Source organism: Protopterus annectens, chromosome 14.part0 (assembly GCF_019279795.1).
Source record: "Protopterus annectens isolate FY-2018-M chromosome 14.part0, PAN1.0, whole genome shotgun sequence".
In the NCBI taxonomy this organism is placed as follows: Eukaryota; Metazoa; Chordata; order Ceratodontiformes; family Protopteridae; genus Protopterus; species Protopterus annectens.
In genome coordinates, this window is record NC_056748.1 from 271,232,061 (window position 1) to 271,250,427 (window position 18,367).

Consider the following 18,367-nt stretch of genomic DNA (forward strand, 5'->3'; position numbering starts at 1 on the left):
AACATCTGACATGCATACATTTGCTTTCAAAGGTCTGCACCTTTGGAAATTACTATCACAGTGAATGCAGGTGTGTTCCACTCAGGGCCTGCTTTAAGCAATCCCTAAATAACCATATTTTTAAATGAGCTATTACTAACAATGCATCTGGAGATTTTTTACTTTGTGTGCAAACTGCTTTCATGTAGGTTACATACTTTACTGAGAAGATAAATGTTTTAATTTTTGAAACCAAAATATTTATTCATTACACATATATACTGCAACAGGTAATTAAAATCTACTGCCATGTTCTGAAAATTAAATGTATAGGTAATAGTAGCACAGTTCAGTTGCAAATGTGGGTTACATATGCACTGTTAATATTTTTTAAATAATTACCTGTAATTAAATTAATAAATGAGACCAACTGGTTAACATGTAAATAAAATAAAAAATAAAAATAAAGACACTGCATTTACCCCAGAAGTATAAAACAAGGGCAATAAGGGATAGAGATAAAGTAAATATAAATAAAGGCAGATTATATACTGCCTTTAGAGATTTAATATAATTCACATTTTCTTTCAAATCTAGAGAAAATGAGAAATTAATTTAGCATCTGATTAACTTTTCACGTTGATTTCTACCACACAGTTAAAGGAGGATGGCATAATGATTAAGGTGCTTACCTTACAGATACAAGGTGCAAAGTTTGATTCTCACATCGGGTAATTGGCTAGGCTTAAAATGATCCACAAGAGCAGTTAGCCTATTACTAATCTATGAGCATATCAATTTACCATGTTATTACATATGGGTCACTCCTCTCACCCAAGGATTTTCTTTTAGCAGTACATTATTCGGTTTTATGTACAGTAATAACTTACGCTCTTCATTTCATGGTTTAGAAAAAATAAGATATGACCACCATTACAATTATAATATATTTTGCTTACAAGAAACAACTGATTATAAAGCATTAAAATAAAACATTCCATCATTTTCCAGTCGTTAAGCATATTTTTGTTGTCAGAGTGAAGAACTTGCTATATGTAGCACAATGAGTTTGGGTTTTTACATTTAAAAGTGCAGTTTTACATGCAACATAACTCTTCAACATCATATTATGCTGATTTTGTATACATCAATAAAAAAACTGACAACTAATTTAATGCAAAACCAAATAATCTTTAATAGCTCAGGTTTACAGTATATACAACAGAGCTCTTCAATGTAATTGAACAGACAGTTGTAGTTTCTCTTAGCTCAGACAATGTCTTTCCACACCTTGCATATTACTAGAACACTTCTGTCTTTATTCATAGAAATCATGATATTATCTATGTTTGTGGGTTGGGTTTAACTGGAAGCTGTCACTTTGCCTGCTTCATGGACCAAAAAGAAGAGTGGCACAAAGGTAAGCAGTCACATTTTTAGTATGTAAACTATTACCCACACCAGATGTGTATATTTAATACTCAGTATGTTAATTTTCAACATATATTCCTTTTTAAATATTTATAACACTGGAGGTCAATAACAGCCAATGCTGGAGCAAAGCACGGGACACTTACTGACCTATAAGTAGCCTTTTCACATCTGTGTGTTTTTGCTGTGGTGGAAAATGACTGTTACAGCATTGATGCAGTCCCTAATGATGATGGAAAAGAGTGAATGCACATAAAAATATATCTAAGAGATTACAATTACTAAGAGATTATATATCTGTCTTCAGAAATATGATTAATAAAACTGGCTGTATTTTCTTCACAGATAGAATCTGTGGCCTGCTAATAACAAGCATTCACTACTAATGGCAAGTGTTTAGTACTAAGAAAACTTTAGCTTGTAGTAGTATATAAATATTTCTTAACAATGACAAATCAAAATCAATAAGAATATACATTCTGAAGCAGATAAGAGTCTTTGTAGCAGGAGTGAATGCACAGTGAAAAGAAGGAAACCTCTCAATGTACAAAAACTGTAGTATACAATGTATGGCTATTTCACAGCTAGTAAATAGCATAGTTATAAGAATTTCAATTTAATAATGATTTTGAACCTCATAGTACTTTATACATCCACTAAATGTGGATAATGAGGACTAAATTTAAAAGAATTGTTGAAAATGGTAAGCCACAATATATTTTAAGAAAAATACAGTTTATCTGGCAGATGGCACTTTCAGATTTCCCAGAATGATAACATGCAGCATTTGCTTTAGTCAATGTGGTTGAGTTCTTCTGAATTTCCAACTAAGGTAAAGTGATGTTATTCTTCAAAGTCAATAAGAATTGGACCACCAGTAAGGAGCCTGTTTTCCATATGAGTTGCATTTTCTGACTCCAGTGATCTGCGCATTCGCCGACGGCATCCCTGAGCACAACGAGACCGTTCATCTAATGCACTGCAAACTACAACTCGGCAGTGCAAAAATACCTCCTGAAATAAAGTGAACAAATGTGAACTGATTAAAGCAGTGTTCACAAGTTTAGATATAAAGTAAACAAATGTGAACTGATTAAAGCAGTGTTCACAAGTTTAGATATAAAGTGAACAAATGTGAACTGATTAAAGCAGTGTTCCCAAGTTTAGATATAAAGTGAACAAATGTGAACTGATTAAAGCAGTGTTCACAAGTTTAGATATAAAGTGAACAAATGTGAACTGATTAAAGCAGTGTTCACAAGTTTAGATATAAAGTGAACAAATGTGAACTGATTAAAGCAGTGTTCACAAGTTTAGATGGTGTTCTGTTATAGTGAAACTGCATATACTTACAACAGTAACTACTGACTTTTTCTCTGACAACTTGATAAGAGTACAAACTAAACATTATCCAATTGCTTACATCTACCTTCTTAGACCTGATGCAGGATAATAATGAACACTTGGAGGGTTTGTACAATAAAAAACACTCAAAAAGACATCTCATTCTGACTTGGAGTCAACAGCAGCTGTTACTTCTCAGGCCATGCTGAAACAAGGAACACTGAGTGCAGTGTGACATATGTCTGCTTTTTTAATGCACTTAACATAAAATAGCAGCTGAGGACATATGGCAAATTATCCCAATTTCTGATATCTAACTTAATCCTGATGACATTTTATTTGGTGATGGTGGGATAATGAGGCAGCTAAGATCTTTTTTTTTCCGGTAAAAAAAAAAGAGTAAATCAATCTTTTCTGGATAATCAGCCTGTAGAAAAATAAGGTGTGAATTAGGACCAGTCTATCTGGTCTACTCTTACTTAAACAATCATGTTTAATTTTAAAGTGAGAAGCTTGTTTAATTTCCAGTGACAAATTCATAGTGAACAGGTAAAAATAGTATACTTTTTCCAGAATTATAAATTTGGAGGCTTTGCATTTTCTACTACTAAAGATAATTTATGAATTTAACAGACTGGACCTAACGTAATACTTTGCTTATTTTTTGCATTAATACAAAAAAAAATGACTTTATGTGGCATGACAACTTATGAACAACTATGACTTCATGGCAGAAAAATAGCTTATGAAACCAAAGGGCAAAGAACACAGTAAAAAGGAAATAAAAGACATTATGACAACCATCAACACAAAAATAATTTCAGTCAAAATTTCCTTTCGAAGAAGAAACAAGCTGTGGATAGGGATTAATTTTCTACTCTAACAAAATAATAATTCCTAGTTAAAAAAACAAAAACTTTTTAACACCTTTATTAAATTATCAATTAAGGCATAGGCAAATATACATTAACAAAACAAAAAAAATAACATGTTTCATTTAAATACAATATACAACACATGCTACTTTCTTTGTAACTATCATCAGTCCAATATTACATAAATTGCTGGATTCCTGCCTTCCCTTAAACCTCACTCTTCTTCCTCCTGAACATTATTCTAGATGTATTTTTCTCACAGTTTCCTTTTATTTCTATACAATTTGCTCTTTCTCTTTTCTAAAGATCCATCTTCTAGTTATTTTATTTCTTTTATAATATTCAATACTTCAAATACAGTTGGTGTAGACTTTGATTTCCATTTTCTAGTAAGTTTTTTTTTTTTTGCAGTCAACAGAATTAAACGTAATAAGGTCTTACTATGTCTTGTTCCCAGTTGTTTATTTCTTCTCCATCATAACTTTAACATTTGCTATGTGAGGAAAAATTCTTTGATGTCTGCTTGAGGTATAAAAATACCCATGGTCCTAAACCCTCTGGACTTGGTTTCATACTTGGGAACCATACATATGTATTCCCATTGTTTTCTTGTAAATTGCTTTTCCATGCTCTCTTCTCAATTTTTCTAACCTCCTCTGATTGATTCTTATAGTTATCATGCAATATTTTATATGTCCTACTAATTACCCCCTTTTTAACAGCTGCTTCTGTTCTAGATTCAGCTACAAACTGTACCAGAGCAGGTCTTTCACTTAAAAGTCCCTTATCCTTTTCTCTCTGCCTGTACTCTGTGATCAAGCCTTGGTAGGGAAGGCAGTCAAGCTTGCAATCCAAATGTCTTCTTGGCCTCATCCCACTCTATTATCTTTCCTGCTTGAGTTATTTGCTCCCAATATCTTGGTTCCTTTGACAAGTTTCTCCAGTAGATTCCAGCCCTCTTTTGTCTATTTTCTGTACCCCTATTTGCAGTTATCCCTAGTGGCAAAATCTCCTTTCTCCATTCTCATTTTGGCTTAGCTCTTAGAATACTTTCTGCTACTTTATGAATATAATATTCTGTATAGTTATTATTCTCCTTCTTAATGATCTGTGTCCCAAATTCCATGGTGTCTCTATTTTTCACTTGCTTCATCATCATCATCATCTCTTTCCACTTTGAATTATAACTTTCTGCTTGTGTTATGTATATGAGCCTTAACTGTGTAACTCTGAAATATCCCTTCAAATCAGGTAAACCTAAAGCACCTAGTTCTATTGGAAGGATCATCTTACCCCACTTAACTCTTGCCTTCTTTCCCTCCCGGATAAATGCCTTCAGTCCTTTACTAAGTACTGTCCACAACTTCTCCTCAGTTTGATAAGATATGCCTAACTTGTATACAAGACTAAAAAGACTAAAAATATTTTTCACTGCTTGTATCTTCCTATCTTTATCCATAAATAAGAGTTTTCAATTTCTCAGTTTTTGCATTTTCTTTTGTTTAGCCTCTTCCCACATATCCTTAGCTTCCATAACAGGAGCCTTTTTAACCCATATTCCTAAATACTTCATCTTATCATGTCCCCATAAATAATAGTTATTGCTGAACTGATTTGTCTGTGGGTGCATAATTTATGGCTATAGTCTTTATTTTATCTTTAATAATTTTATTATGAATTTTTAAAAGTTAAAATTAAGGAATTAAGTAAACTGCTGCAAAAAGAGCTCAAGGGTGGGGAGGGTAGCTTTTCTACAATGTCTTACTCTGCAGTTTCAGTACTGATGATAATTAAAAATATAATGTGCTTGTGAGAAGATCTGTAATAATTTTTGATTTATTTTTGGTTCTTTCAAAGAATAATGCCTAAGAACCTTTACTAAACTGTATTGAATCAATATAAAAGTGAAAAATGTTGCATTTTATTTGCCTTTTTCAATGAGGCGTAATATGTAACATAAAATGTGTAAAATGATATATAGATCTAAATAGACTTGAAACTGCCTCAAAATGTTCCACAACACTGAGATGTCCTTTTCTGATTTTATTGGGTACAAAATAATATAATCTGAAAATAAAGTCAACTTTTCTTGATTATCATATCAATTATATCCTTGTGAAATAGCATATAGGTCTGAATTTGCTATTGAGGAAATGTAGTACCATTAAGAAAAAAATTAAAGAAAAACATTATTTCTTGACTGTACAAGTTTTCTGTGCAAGGCTCATGCTCCCTGGAGGTCACTGGGTTTGGTCACATGATAATTTCCTTATTTGGAATCTGCCTCACTGACTCTTAACATACCGCCTTGGACATGTAACTGTGGAATTAGGATATTTTCTAATCTCAAACTAAAACACAGGACATTTTGTCTGGGGACATACAAATAGAGGTACTAACTGTTATTTTAAACTGTATCAGGAGTTACACTATCACAGATTCTTAAATTTAGAGCTCAGCTATACTGCCTGTAAGAACTTAAAAAATTCTAATTGGACTTCAACGCCAGAAACAGTATGGGCACAGCTAGAAGCAGAAAGTTTTTAATTTAAATATTAGATAGTTTTATTTAATTTTTTATATAGTCAAACTTTATTACACAGAAACACATTTCCATATCATCTCTGTAGCGCAGTCCTTGAGCATGATGCACTTTACCATCACAAGCGGCTGTCTTTTTTTCACTTATATCCTTAATGACAGTCCATCTTATCTTTTAGATTGGAAACAGCTCAGAACTGGTGTCTGTAGAGTCTCTACAGTCACATGCCTTTCAGTGTGCATTCTTTCCACTTATTTATTGCTTCTTTCTTTCTGCAGTCACTTTAGTACTTATGTAGTCCTGCCTTCCACTTCTTTGACTCTGCCATCCATCATTAATGCTTCTATCCAGCTTTAGTACCTTGTTTATCCATCACTTCACTTCTGAGTCACCTAAATCAATAGATGCATCATCCTTCCTTTTCTCTACATCTCTCCTTTGACTGTTTTTGCTTCATTCTCTGTTTTTGTGCCTGTATCTCATTCGGGAGAGACCTCTCATTTTTCTGTCCCTTTGATATATCTCTTCCACTTGCTTCCCTTCCACATTCTGATTTCTTTTCTCATCTCCTTTTAGGTGTCTTTGTGATTTATTTCCTTTTAATTTCTGTTACTGGCATGTAACCCCTCTGTACTTCCTGGTCTTGTCTTGTTCCCTGTGGGTGTTTCATCATCTGACATTACATATTTTCACATTGTCTTTGTGTTAACTCTTCTATGCTTAAAGTTGCTCTCTCAGTCCATGGATGGCATGTGATTCACATTTTTACTGCCAGGGTTTTTTTGTTGTCTCTGACACCTGTTGTCATTCATCTAGTAAGGATGAAGTAGACGGACATTGTGGTTTCTTGCTCAAACAGCTTTATTATATACAAACACATAAGAAATGAGGCTAAGTAACTTTAACTTACAAACTAGTTAATATACATATAGATGTTCACACTCTGGCCGCACCTCTCAAAATGGCACTGAAACTAGCACGTGTTTGCTATTCATATGCACGTTCAGTCCCTTGAAATGTTTCTTAAAGGTACAACACACATTATTCTACATCCTCCCACTTTGAAAAATGAGTCATGCAATAATGACAGCATTAAATGACATACAACAGATACAGATACTTTTTGTCATGCAATTATACAGAACTAGATACATATATACAATCACATCCAAGTTGCTGCGTATTTCACACTAGGTCTGGAAATGTAACCAAATAATATAACATAGAGATTAGAGTTAGGTTTAGCAACTGGGATTGCTTCTGCTGAATGTTCAACCTTTGGGACCTCAGGAACTTCTTCAGAAACAAAAGTAGGAGTTAAGACATATTCTGGAACAGGAAGATTGCCTGGATTGCTCTGAGATCTAGAGTCTGTATCACAGGAACAATGCTGTGATAACGGTTAGTGATTTCACCTTTACTCCACACCCTCTGATTTCACAAAATAGGATCTCAGCTCTGCACATATACTTGTCACTTGACCAAGTTGGTCAAAAACTTTGGCTGTTTATATCCTCACAGTCTCTCCTTCTTTCAATGGACAAAGAAATCTGCTTGATTTGTCATAACTGGACTTCTGGAAAGAATGCTTTCTGAATAATTGGACTTTGATTGCTTTGTTGTTTTCAGCTTTAGTCCTCAATAAACTGGAACGGATAGGCAATGTTGTTCTGGTTTGCCTAGAAAGAAGTCTCTGAGCAGGCAAGCCAAGCATATTGTCACGGGGTATGTTTCTGAGATTGAATAAGTTCAAAAAGACATAGGTATTGTCAAGTTTTGATTTCCTTAGTACCTGGTTTGGACTCTGCACTGCTCGTTCAGCTAGTCCATTTGACTGCGGATATTCTGGACTACTAGTAACATGTACAAAGTCCGGGTACCTGTCAAATTTCGAACATTACATGGTTGAGACCAAACATTCAAAATTTTGAGTGCTCAAAGACAGACTTTCAACGGCACCATATGGTGCAGATAGGGAGAATTTCCCTTTTCTGCACTGAAGTGCGGTCTTGGAGTTGATATATTTAAGTAGGGGGATGGGGCTTGCCCCCCTGCCTACACTGTTAAAGTTTTTTTTCTGTGTTTTCTTTTTTTTTTTTTTTTTTTTTTTTTTTTTATGTTCGAACATTCAGATGTCAAACGTTTGGTCTCGACTATGTAATGTTCGACATTTTGGAAGTTCGAACATTTAACATAGACCCCAAAGTCCCATTCTCTTGCAAATTTCTGAGACAACTGACTGGTTAATTGGGTACCACTGTCAGAGATAACTTTGTGCAGACTCCCATGGACTGAGAAATGACATTTCAACTTCATAATAACAGTAGTGGACATTAGGTTGGGTAGTAAATCGATCTCAAACCAGTTCGAATAAGAGTCTACCAACACTAAGTAATGCTGATTGTTCCACTCAAATATATCAGTGGCTACTGTTGACCAAGGTAGTTTAGGAACTTGACTTCGTTGAAGTGGTTCTTTTTGCAAATGTGGTTTAGTACTATTGCATACTGAACAAGAAGAAAGTATTCTGTCAATGTTTTTTACTAGAGAAGGCCAAAGTACTAGTCCTCTTGCCCTTCTTTTAGTAGCTTCAGAACCTGGGTGACCACGATGCAAAATCTGGATATATTCATGTTGTAAGGAAGAAGGAACAACAATTTTAGGACCTCTGAAAATAATGCCATCTTCCTTTAAACATCTCATCTCTGTAAGGAAAATAGATTTGCACTTCAGTTGGTACACTAGATTGCTTTGATGGCCATCCAACATTAATGTAGTGGTTGAGCTTTTGCAAAACTGGATCAGTTGTTTTATGATCTCTCAGCTCATCATGTCTTGTGGTAGAAAAGTTATGCACTTCCATGACATCAAAGTCAAAATTATCTGCATCAGGCTGTTTTGTTGTATTTCTGGGTGATCTGGATAAGTTATCAGCCAGATAAAGAAGTTTTCCTTTCGTATAGACCATTTTGAAGTTGTACTTTTGCAAGTTGAGCATCATTCTTTGTAATCTTGATGGAGCTGAATGCATAGGCTTCTTTAAAATAATAATTAGAGGTTAGTGAAAAGTTTCAGTCTGAATATCTCAACCATAGATATAATCATGAAACTTGGAACATGCAAATACTATTGTCAAAAGTTCTTTCTCAATTTGAGCATATTGCATTTCGGTTTGGGTAAGTGTTCTAGATGCATAGGCTACTAATCTGCCTCTTGAAGTATAACTGTGCCAAGACCAAATATGGAAGCATCACAGGAAAAAGTGATTGGTTTATTCACATAATAGTATCTTAATGTAGGTGGGGTAGAAATTTTCTGCTTTGGGTCTTCAAATAATTTTGGTGTTGTTCTAACCAAGACCATATAACATTTTTGCGTGTCAGTTCTCTCAAAAGTGCTGTCACCTCACTGAAGTCTGGTATAAACTTGCCTAAATAGTTGACCATACCAAGAAAACATTGTAGAGCTTGAACATTATCTGGTGCTGACATCTCAAGAATGGCTGCTTGCTTAGATGAGTCTGGTCTCAAGTCAATGCTAGTAAACAAATGACCTACATATGTTACTTCCGGTAGTCTGAATTTGCACTTTAGAGGATTGAGCTTTAAGTTCACTTCACATGCTCTGTCTAAAACTCCCTTAAGGATTCTGTCATGCTTTGCTTCACCATTGCCTCTGACCAATAAATCATCTACTATTATGGCACAAAGATAACCTGAAACAATTTGCTCCATTGCATGCTGAAAGACTTCACTTGCAGAATTTATTCCAAATGGCATCCTTAAGAATCTATCTTTCAAATAGGGTACTGAATGTAGTCATCAATTAAGATTTGCGATGAAGCATCACTTACCAAAATGAACGTATTGCATCCAAAACTGAAAAAAAACCAGTGGTATTTGGTATTAGAGCAGTGACCTCTTCGACTGTACCCATAGGATGATGTGGTCTCTTTAACGCTTTGTTCAAATCTCTTGGGTCAATACATATTCTGATTTTGTCTGAGCCTTTTTTATGAGCAGCTACCATGGATGACACCTATTCAGTTGGTTCTGTAACTGGACAAATTACACCTTCCTGCACCATTTTCTCCAACTGAGCTTTAACTTTATCCTGCATAGCTATCGGAACTTTTTTTGCTGGTCTGACTACTGAACTGATTTCAGGGTCTAACTTCATGGAATACACAACTAGAAGTTTGCCAACTTGTCATCTAAAACATCAGCATACTCTGAAAAAATTGTGTAAGTGAAGCTGGAACTGGGACAGGTTCTTATTTGATGAACTTCTTTGGTAAAAGAAAGCAGATTCATTCTCAAACTGTCTCTGAGACCCAACAATGACTGCACAGGTCTTCGAACTACATAGAATAACAAACTGTAACAGTTCTTAGCCAAATAACATAAAAGTACTACTGAGCCTTCAGTTTGAATTTTTTCATCTCACACAACTGGCCACATTTAGTTGTTCACCAGCTCTCACGTTAGCAAATATGTCTGTTTACATGACATTACACTTTGAAGAAGTGTCCACTTTGAGCTTGGTGGATTTACCATTGATCTGGGCAGTACAAAATACCTCATTCTTTGCCAATAGATCTGCTGCATCAACCTTTTCATCAATTATTGTTACACCATCTACATAAAAAGTAGGTGTGCAGCTTTCTATATGATCAACTTGCTTTTTTTAATTACCCTTTTTATAGCCATGTGAGGCTTTCTTGATTTACAAAACTTTTGAAAATGGTTCCATTTGTTACACTTGTGGCACTGGTGACCAAATGCTAACCATTTTCCTTTTTTAGACTCATGGCTGGCACCACAATTGCGACAGTTAACAATAAAGCTTGATTTGGGTTTTGCTGACTCACCCTTGTACTGGACTGAGCATGCTCCTTTGAACTAGTCTTGGAACTTGCTAGAAGACTACAGGATCTTCCTGGAAAGCCTGCAGTGGTGGCAGGTAACATGTGCTTAGACCTGCTTCTGCTAGCCACATGTTTCATGCTGTCTACATTTGCTCTGGAGCCTGCTGAAACCACGCTCTTATCACTTGCAAGCATATTTGCGTGTCTTTCTGTAACTTCATGGATTTGACAAATCTTAATAACTTTACTCAGCATTAAATTACTGTCATAAAGCAAAATCTTTCTCACTGCAGCACTATTGATACCACACACGAGCCTGTCCTTTATTAACTCAACTTTTAAGTCACCAAACTTACATGTTTTAGCTTTGTTTCTCAGGTCAGTAATATAAGCTGCAAAAGTTTCTCCTGGCTTTTGATCTCTTGCGTAAAACAAATGCCTCTCTAATGTAATATTAGTCTGGGGGTTGCACATTTTTCTAAATTTCCACTCAAACACTCGGGGTCTTGCATTGATTCAGCCTGTTCAACAATATGATGATTTGCTCCTTCACGTTTATATACTGCTGGTGCATATACAAATGAATGCCCTCTTTTGATAGACTCTGACTCAGCTAGGTTTAACAAAATGAATGCTCTGGTGCATGCATGTTTGTCAGAATAAGCTGCTTGTATAACTATATCCTATTCTTGCTCAAATAGTGTCCAGTTGTCTACAATATTCTGATGAAATACAAGTGGTGATGGTTTTTGAAATCCGTTTGCCATGCCAACAATATAGTAATCACACTGCAACCAAGTCCCCTTGTAACTGCACAAACACGCACACATATACATATGCCAGTACTTGCAAATATGCCCAATGGCACAATAAGCCTTGTATAAATAACTGAAATTTGCAAAACAAGTCTCTCGAGTACTGTAATACTCTAGCAATTACTATACTATAAGAAATCACCTCTTATCAGTGTAAGAAACATTTCAAATAACTGCACTTTGAGAATAAACTGGACAGAAGAAGCTCAAAGTAAGAAACACTTTGAAATAGTTGCACTTTGCGAATAAACAGTACACAAGACATTGACATTTCCCCAAAATAGTTGTACTTTGCTAAATAGCTATTTACAGTGCAATAAACACTCTGTAATGGCAGCACTTTGCAAATAGACACACCCAGCACAAGAAACTTTTTGAAATGGCTTAATTTGACTGCATTGCACAAAATAGTTGCATTTTGCAAACAATAAACTCTTCAGAATAAATGCACAGTAATAAGCACACACTGTAAGCACTTTTACACACTCTGAGATACTTTGAATAACTCTAGTTATGCTATACAGGGCTTTGATCAATGTGAAAATATAGTACTATACCAAAAAACATGCAGCTGCCTTGCTTTATTTATGGTTAATGTGCCCTTTTTGCCCTTTATTATTTTCGTTTTGCTCATTGAATCTCTTTTCATGCCCATTATACTTTCTTGTGCTTGTTTTAACTATAAACATGTTCGTTTTGCAATCCCGAGGTAATTATGAACACTTTATATGCTTTTCTGATAATCATTTTGTCAAAGAGCTTAATTTCGAGCATTTCGTTTAATAAATTTTGTATGCTACCCTTTTGCACAGTAAATATTTTTGTGCTATTTGTTCACTTAATAATGCATTCTGTGCCCTTGTAATGCTCCGTTTCATCTTTTTTTATAAAATAAATAATTTGTGCAAGTTTTCATTACCTTTAGTTCATTTCTGGCCCTTTTTTGCATTTGTTTTACTTAACTTCACTGTTAGCTCTGAAAACAGTCTCTGGAATCCCAGTTCTGACACCATGTCGCTCGTCTAGTCAGGATGAAGTAGACAAACATCGTGGGTTCTTGTTCAAGCAGCTTTATTACATACAAACACAGAAGAAATGAGGCTAAGTAACTTTAACTTATATACAAACTAGCTAACATACATATAGATGTTCACACTCCGGCTGCACCTCTCAAAATGGCACTGAAGCTAGCACATGCACATTCTTAAAGGTACAATGTACATTATTCAACAACTGTCTTTAAACTTTTGAACATTCTCTGTATTGTGTAGCCTGAACCATTCTCCTTTCTCTTGTACTTCCAGAATTTCAGGCTCAATTAACTATGCAGCTGTTCCATTCATTCGTAGTTCATTTAATAACTTCAGCATAGGTTTTCTTCTGTTACAGAGTGTTTCAGAGCAATCCTTGACCAGATTTATGAACATCTCTGCAAATGGGATAAAACTAAGGTTTGGATTTAAGAAGGCATGTACATCTCTGTGTGCATCAGTCACAGTAGCTTTTTATGATTTTGCAACTGCTCTAACATGGTTGTGCATGGCACTCCACCACAAAGACGTGCAGTACCATGTAGGGTTGGCCACATGTCCATGTTGAATGTTAATGAGGTACTCTGAGGGAGATGCATATGCTAATTAGCCATGTGTTCTTTCCCCAGAATCTCCTCCAGGAAGGCATTGGCCCAGCCAGGTAGATCAGCACAGCTGTCCGTATCATGTTTCAGTATTGAATATGGCCAAAAGGCAGTGTTTAACTACCTGCCATGACAATGATATGGAGGACCTCTAGACACTAGGGAGAACACATCAGTGAAGTACCTTAAGAGTACTAACATCACTACAGGGATTGGAGGAGTGAGGACAACCACTAGCCACCAGGGATATAATATACTTAAGTGCCTTAATGGCACAAACTTCACTATGTGACTCAGGCATGGGGGGATTCACTAGTTACCAGGGATTACTCCAAACATAAGTGCCTTAACTGAACTAACAGCAGTACACAGATCAGGGAGTGGGGTGATTCACTGAATGCCAGGATTACTCTAAATGTAAGTGCCTTAATGGGACAAATAGCAGTATGCAGATTGGAGATGAAAAGATTCACTAGCCACTAGGACATAATGGCACTTCAACTATTACGGATGATAGGGGAACCATGGGAGGGTCAACAGGATAGGGAAAGGTATAGGGACTGTGGTGAGTGTCTGTGTTGCATGATGGGGGAATGTCTACCCTACATGAGCAACATTTTATTACCAAAATGTGGAGGTCAGCAATGCTCTGCATGTTACACCAGTAAATGAGATTCAGACACATATAAAGTAGGCCCTAATTTAGGTCTTACCTTGTTGCCCCTAACATACCTCTGAGTCACAAATTAGCACATCCTGGGAGCAAGACCTTTTTAACACACTCTTTGTGGCTCATGTTAGGCCCTTTAATATATCCCTTGGTAAGTCTTTTTGCTTGCCTTACTATTTCATTTTTCAGAACAAAGAAATGAAAATATGCCAAAAGACATCTAGATTTGCTTTCTGCTGCTGCTTGCTGATGTCCCACTCTCGGTGTATCCTCTCCATTAGTTGCTCCGTGATTTCACAAATCTGTCATGTAATAGTTGCATTACACATTGTTCCATTTCACTGTTGCTCGCTCTCTCCTATATTCCAATAATTATCATATTATTTCTTCTTGAGCAATTTTCATTTTTTTTGTTCTTATATCCTGTGAATCTGTTCCTGCAGCTCATCTTTAACTACTGCTTTATTTTCCCCAGATCTTGCAACTTCCCTTGTAGTCCTTCCATTTCTGTTTGTTATTGTTCCATTGTTTGTTTTAAGGAACTCACATCTTGGCCTGCTATAATTACCTTTTTAAACAAAATGCACAGTGATCCTTCTTATTTACAGCTTTAAAGGCAGCCATTTGTCCCTCCTTTCGTTTCTGCTTAGTCATCTTCTGTCTGAGTTGTTTATGCTGCCTCAAAATGCTCTTTAGTGCCCTCTTCATCAGATAGTGTTATTTTTTTACAATTATTTGTCTATAAATATTTCATTTTTTAAATTTCTTGTTGAAACATGTTATTGTTTGCATTTATTTTTTTAAAGAAATGCTTTAACTTGTTTAATTTATGTAAAGACTTTTATTATTCAGCTTTGAATGCCAGTGGCTGATGTTTTATTTATTGTTTAAAGGTTTTATGTATTTTATGTGTACCTACAATTATGTGACATCTTTCTTCTGAGACAGGTAACTGCACAGAGCTATTTAGTATCATATGGATATTTAAAGGTTGGCTTATGCTAAGGATAAACAGTAAGGTGCATTCCTGCTTTTTCATTAAGATGAACTAGTAGCAGCATACCTTACACATTGGGAAGGAGGAAGGTGATGTGAAACAGTCACCATTTATTCATACAGTTTTTGTGTGTGTGTGTGTGTGTGTGTGTGTGTATATATATATATATATATATATATATATATATATATATATATATATATATATATATATATATATATGGGTCTACCTGACAACACTGATGCACTAAAACACCGATAACTAAATCATCGACACCACAAAACCGAAAGTTCAGAAACATGAAACGTCACATACCCGACAAACCACAATCCCGACACACAACAAACAAAACAAATCCCCTGTCCAAAAAGCACATACACAACATAAGCACACCAAAAACCTTACAAACCTACACTGAACCTTACATACACAACTATCTATGCACTAACCTTAACCCAAACCCTAACCCTAAGGTCCGTCACTATTGCACACTCACCTAACCCGTGCCCTAACCCTAACTCACTTAACCCACCCCTATCCCTAACGTCTGTCACTATCGTACACTCACCTGACCCGCACCCTAACTCACTTAACCTGCCCCTAACCTTACAGACCATCGCTATCGCACACTTACCTTACCTGCACCCTAACCCTGACGTCCGTCACTACTGCATACTTACCCACTAGCACTCATTTGACATGTCGGTGTTCTCAGCGTCGGGATTCTCAACTGTCGGTAATCTTCGTTGTTGATCTTCCAGTGTCGGTCTTCTTGTCGTTGGCGTTTCAAACTTTCGGCGTTATCAGGTAGACCCATATATATATATGTATATATATATATATACATATATATATATATATATATAGATATATTTATATTTATATATATGCATGGAAACTAATTCTGGTTAAGTTTCAATTACTGGTTTTAGGGTTGCAATAAAATTCACTGGGCTAGGTGTCATGTGGAATAAATTCTGGTAAACCAGTGATTTTATAACTCCGATCTGTAGCTGTGCATTGCGGGGGCTATCTGCATGTGGCAGGTCTTGGCTATTATCCATGGCTGCTGGGCACATATACCATATACCCTTAAGGTCAATTGCCATTTATAAGCTAAATGGCAACAGAGGTGTGATTCACCCACTAGTACTGATTCCATATCCCATCAAATGTTGATGTCAGTTGTGTGGGACTTAGAGCCTATAATGCCTGTCTGTCACATTCATTTATGGAAGCATACAGATATATACAGTTGTTTGTCAAGCTTTCAAATGGGGAAAAGTTACTATGTTTTTGAAAAACACTAAGGGGGATAATGTTGCTAAAAGGCACATCCAATTAATTTATGTAGCATATAAAACTCTCATTACTGCTGTAGCTTCCAGTTTCTTTAAGTATGCATGAATATGGATACAATACTAATATTATACAGAACATGTAATTCATCTGCGTGAAACTAACTTTTGTGTAACCTATATTGCCGTTTACCAAGATCATAGTTGTGGAAGAGGTTCCATTGATCACTCTACTTCCCACTTAAATAAATACATTACAAACCACAACAGCAAATGGAAGTGGAAAATTGGCCAACTTTGAAACATCAGGGGAAAGGGAACCCCCGGTGGAGCAGTCACAGATAACAGTAGGATCAGGGCATGCTGCAGTTCATAGTGAAGGTGAGATATTTGTGAGTCCTGCTGAACAGCAGACAGAAGACCCCATATTTCCAAATATATTACAAGTCAGTGGTGATGTTAAAATATACAACTATACACCTCATGACATCCAACCTGAATCCTTACAAATTTTGACCAAAGGAATGAAATATATTCCAGATAGGTCAATGGACCTTACAGATACACTAGTTGAGACTAAACTATTCCTTAGGAAATTAAATCTTGGAATATTCTTCCAAAATGACATAGAATATAGATACAAAGGAGGACTAAAAAAGAAGAGCACCTTTACCCCCCCTTTAGCCAAAACTTTAATGTCTTTTGAGAATGTTATAAATAAAGAAATATATTCTTTGTACAATAAAAACAAATATAACACCAAGTATAGAGCCATCAACCATCAGGCTATTTCAGTAGTAGAAAAACTCAATGAAAATAATATCAGAATAATGATAGCAGATAAGGGGGGAGGGATAGTTCTATATGATAATGTCAAATACAATACTAAAATATTCGAAATACTTAATAACACTGATCAATATGAAGTATCATCATTAAATGAAGTGAACATCTCATATAGACGAATTGATTCATATTTGGAAGAATTCTTACTTGACAACAGAATAGATGAAGAACTGTATAAATATCTAAAGGTGGATTTCCCTATATTGGCAACAATTAAAGGGATCCCTAAGATCCATAAGAATCTGTCTGACCCCCCTTTTAGACCTATAATTTCGGGAAGTGATAGCAAAGTATTCCCCTTTGGAAAATACATTGATTACAAACTAAAACATATATATACTTCCATCAAGCATATAATTAAAGATTCATGGGAATTTTTGGGGTTATTCACACAAGAATTGTGGCATTCAGACCTGCTGTTTGTTACCATTGACATCCAAGATTTGTTCTCGCATTCCCAAATTGGATGGTTTAGAAAGATTTATGTGCAGTCTCCACAAACATAGTGGACTCTCCACTGATGAGACTTCCCTGCTCGCTGCATTCATGGATTTAGTGTTGGACTTCAACTATATCTATTATGAAGGCGAATATTTCAGGCAGGTAACAGGAGTAGCAATGGGAGCATCGTGTGCTCCCATATATGCAAATCTAGTCCTGTTAGACTGGGAAGAGGAATTTGTACTCCATTCCAGCTGGATGAAATATATAACAACTTACGTCCGGTTTCTGGATGATATTTTCATCCTATGGAAAGGGAGTAAGGATGAGTTGTCTGACTTCCTGAGGTATATAAACCAGACTACAGGATACTTAAGATTCACATATAACGTGGATAAAGAGGGAATTAACTACCTAGACACGTATATCTTTAATGATGGTACATCTTTTCAGTCAAAAATATACAGGAAAGATACATATAGTAATGGATACCTACACTATGACAGTGCCCACTCATATAACACCAAAAGAGGTATAATAAAAGGGCAGTGTATTAGAGCAGCGAGAATGACAACAACAAAGGAAGGTATGTTATCTGAACTTAATTCTATTAGCAGAGCATTTAT

At 35.7% G+C, this 18,367-nt stretch overlaps 1 protein-coding gene across 1 annotated transcript in view; it reads right to left on the reverse strand.

The window, feature by feature from the left end:
- Nucleotides 1-1,149: 1,149 nt before the first annotated feature.
- OIT3 (oncoprotein induced transcript 3) overlaps nucleotides 1,150-18,367 on the reverse strand; it is a 339,559-nt gene continuing 322,341 nt past the window's right edge. The window contains exon 9 of the mRNA XM_044055987.1: nucleotides 1,150-2,424. Coding sequence (XP_043911922.1) covers nucleotides 2,254-2,424 — 171 coding nt within the window. The 3' untranslated portion in view covers nucleotides 1,150-2,253. The remainder of the gene's footprint in view (nucleotides 2,425-18,367) is intronic.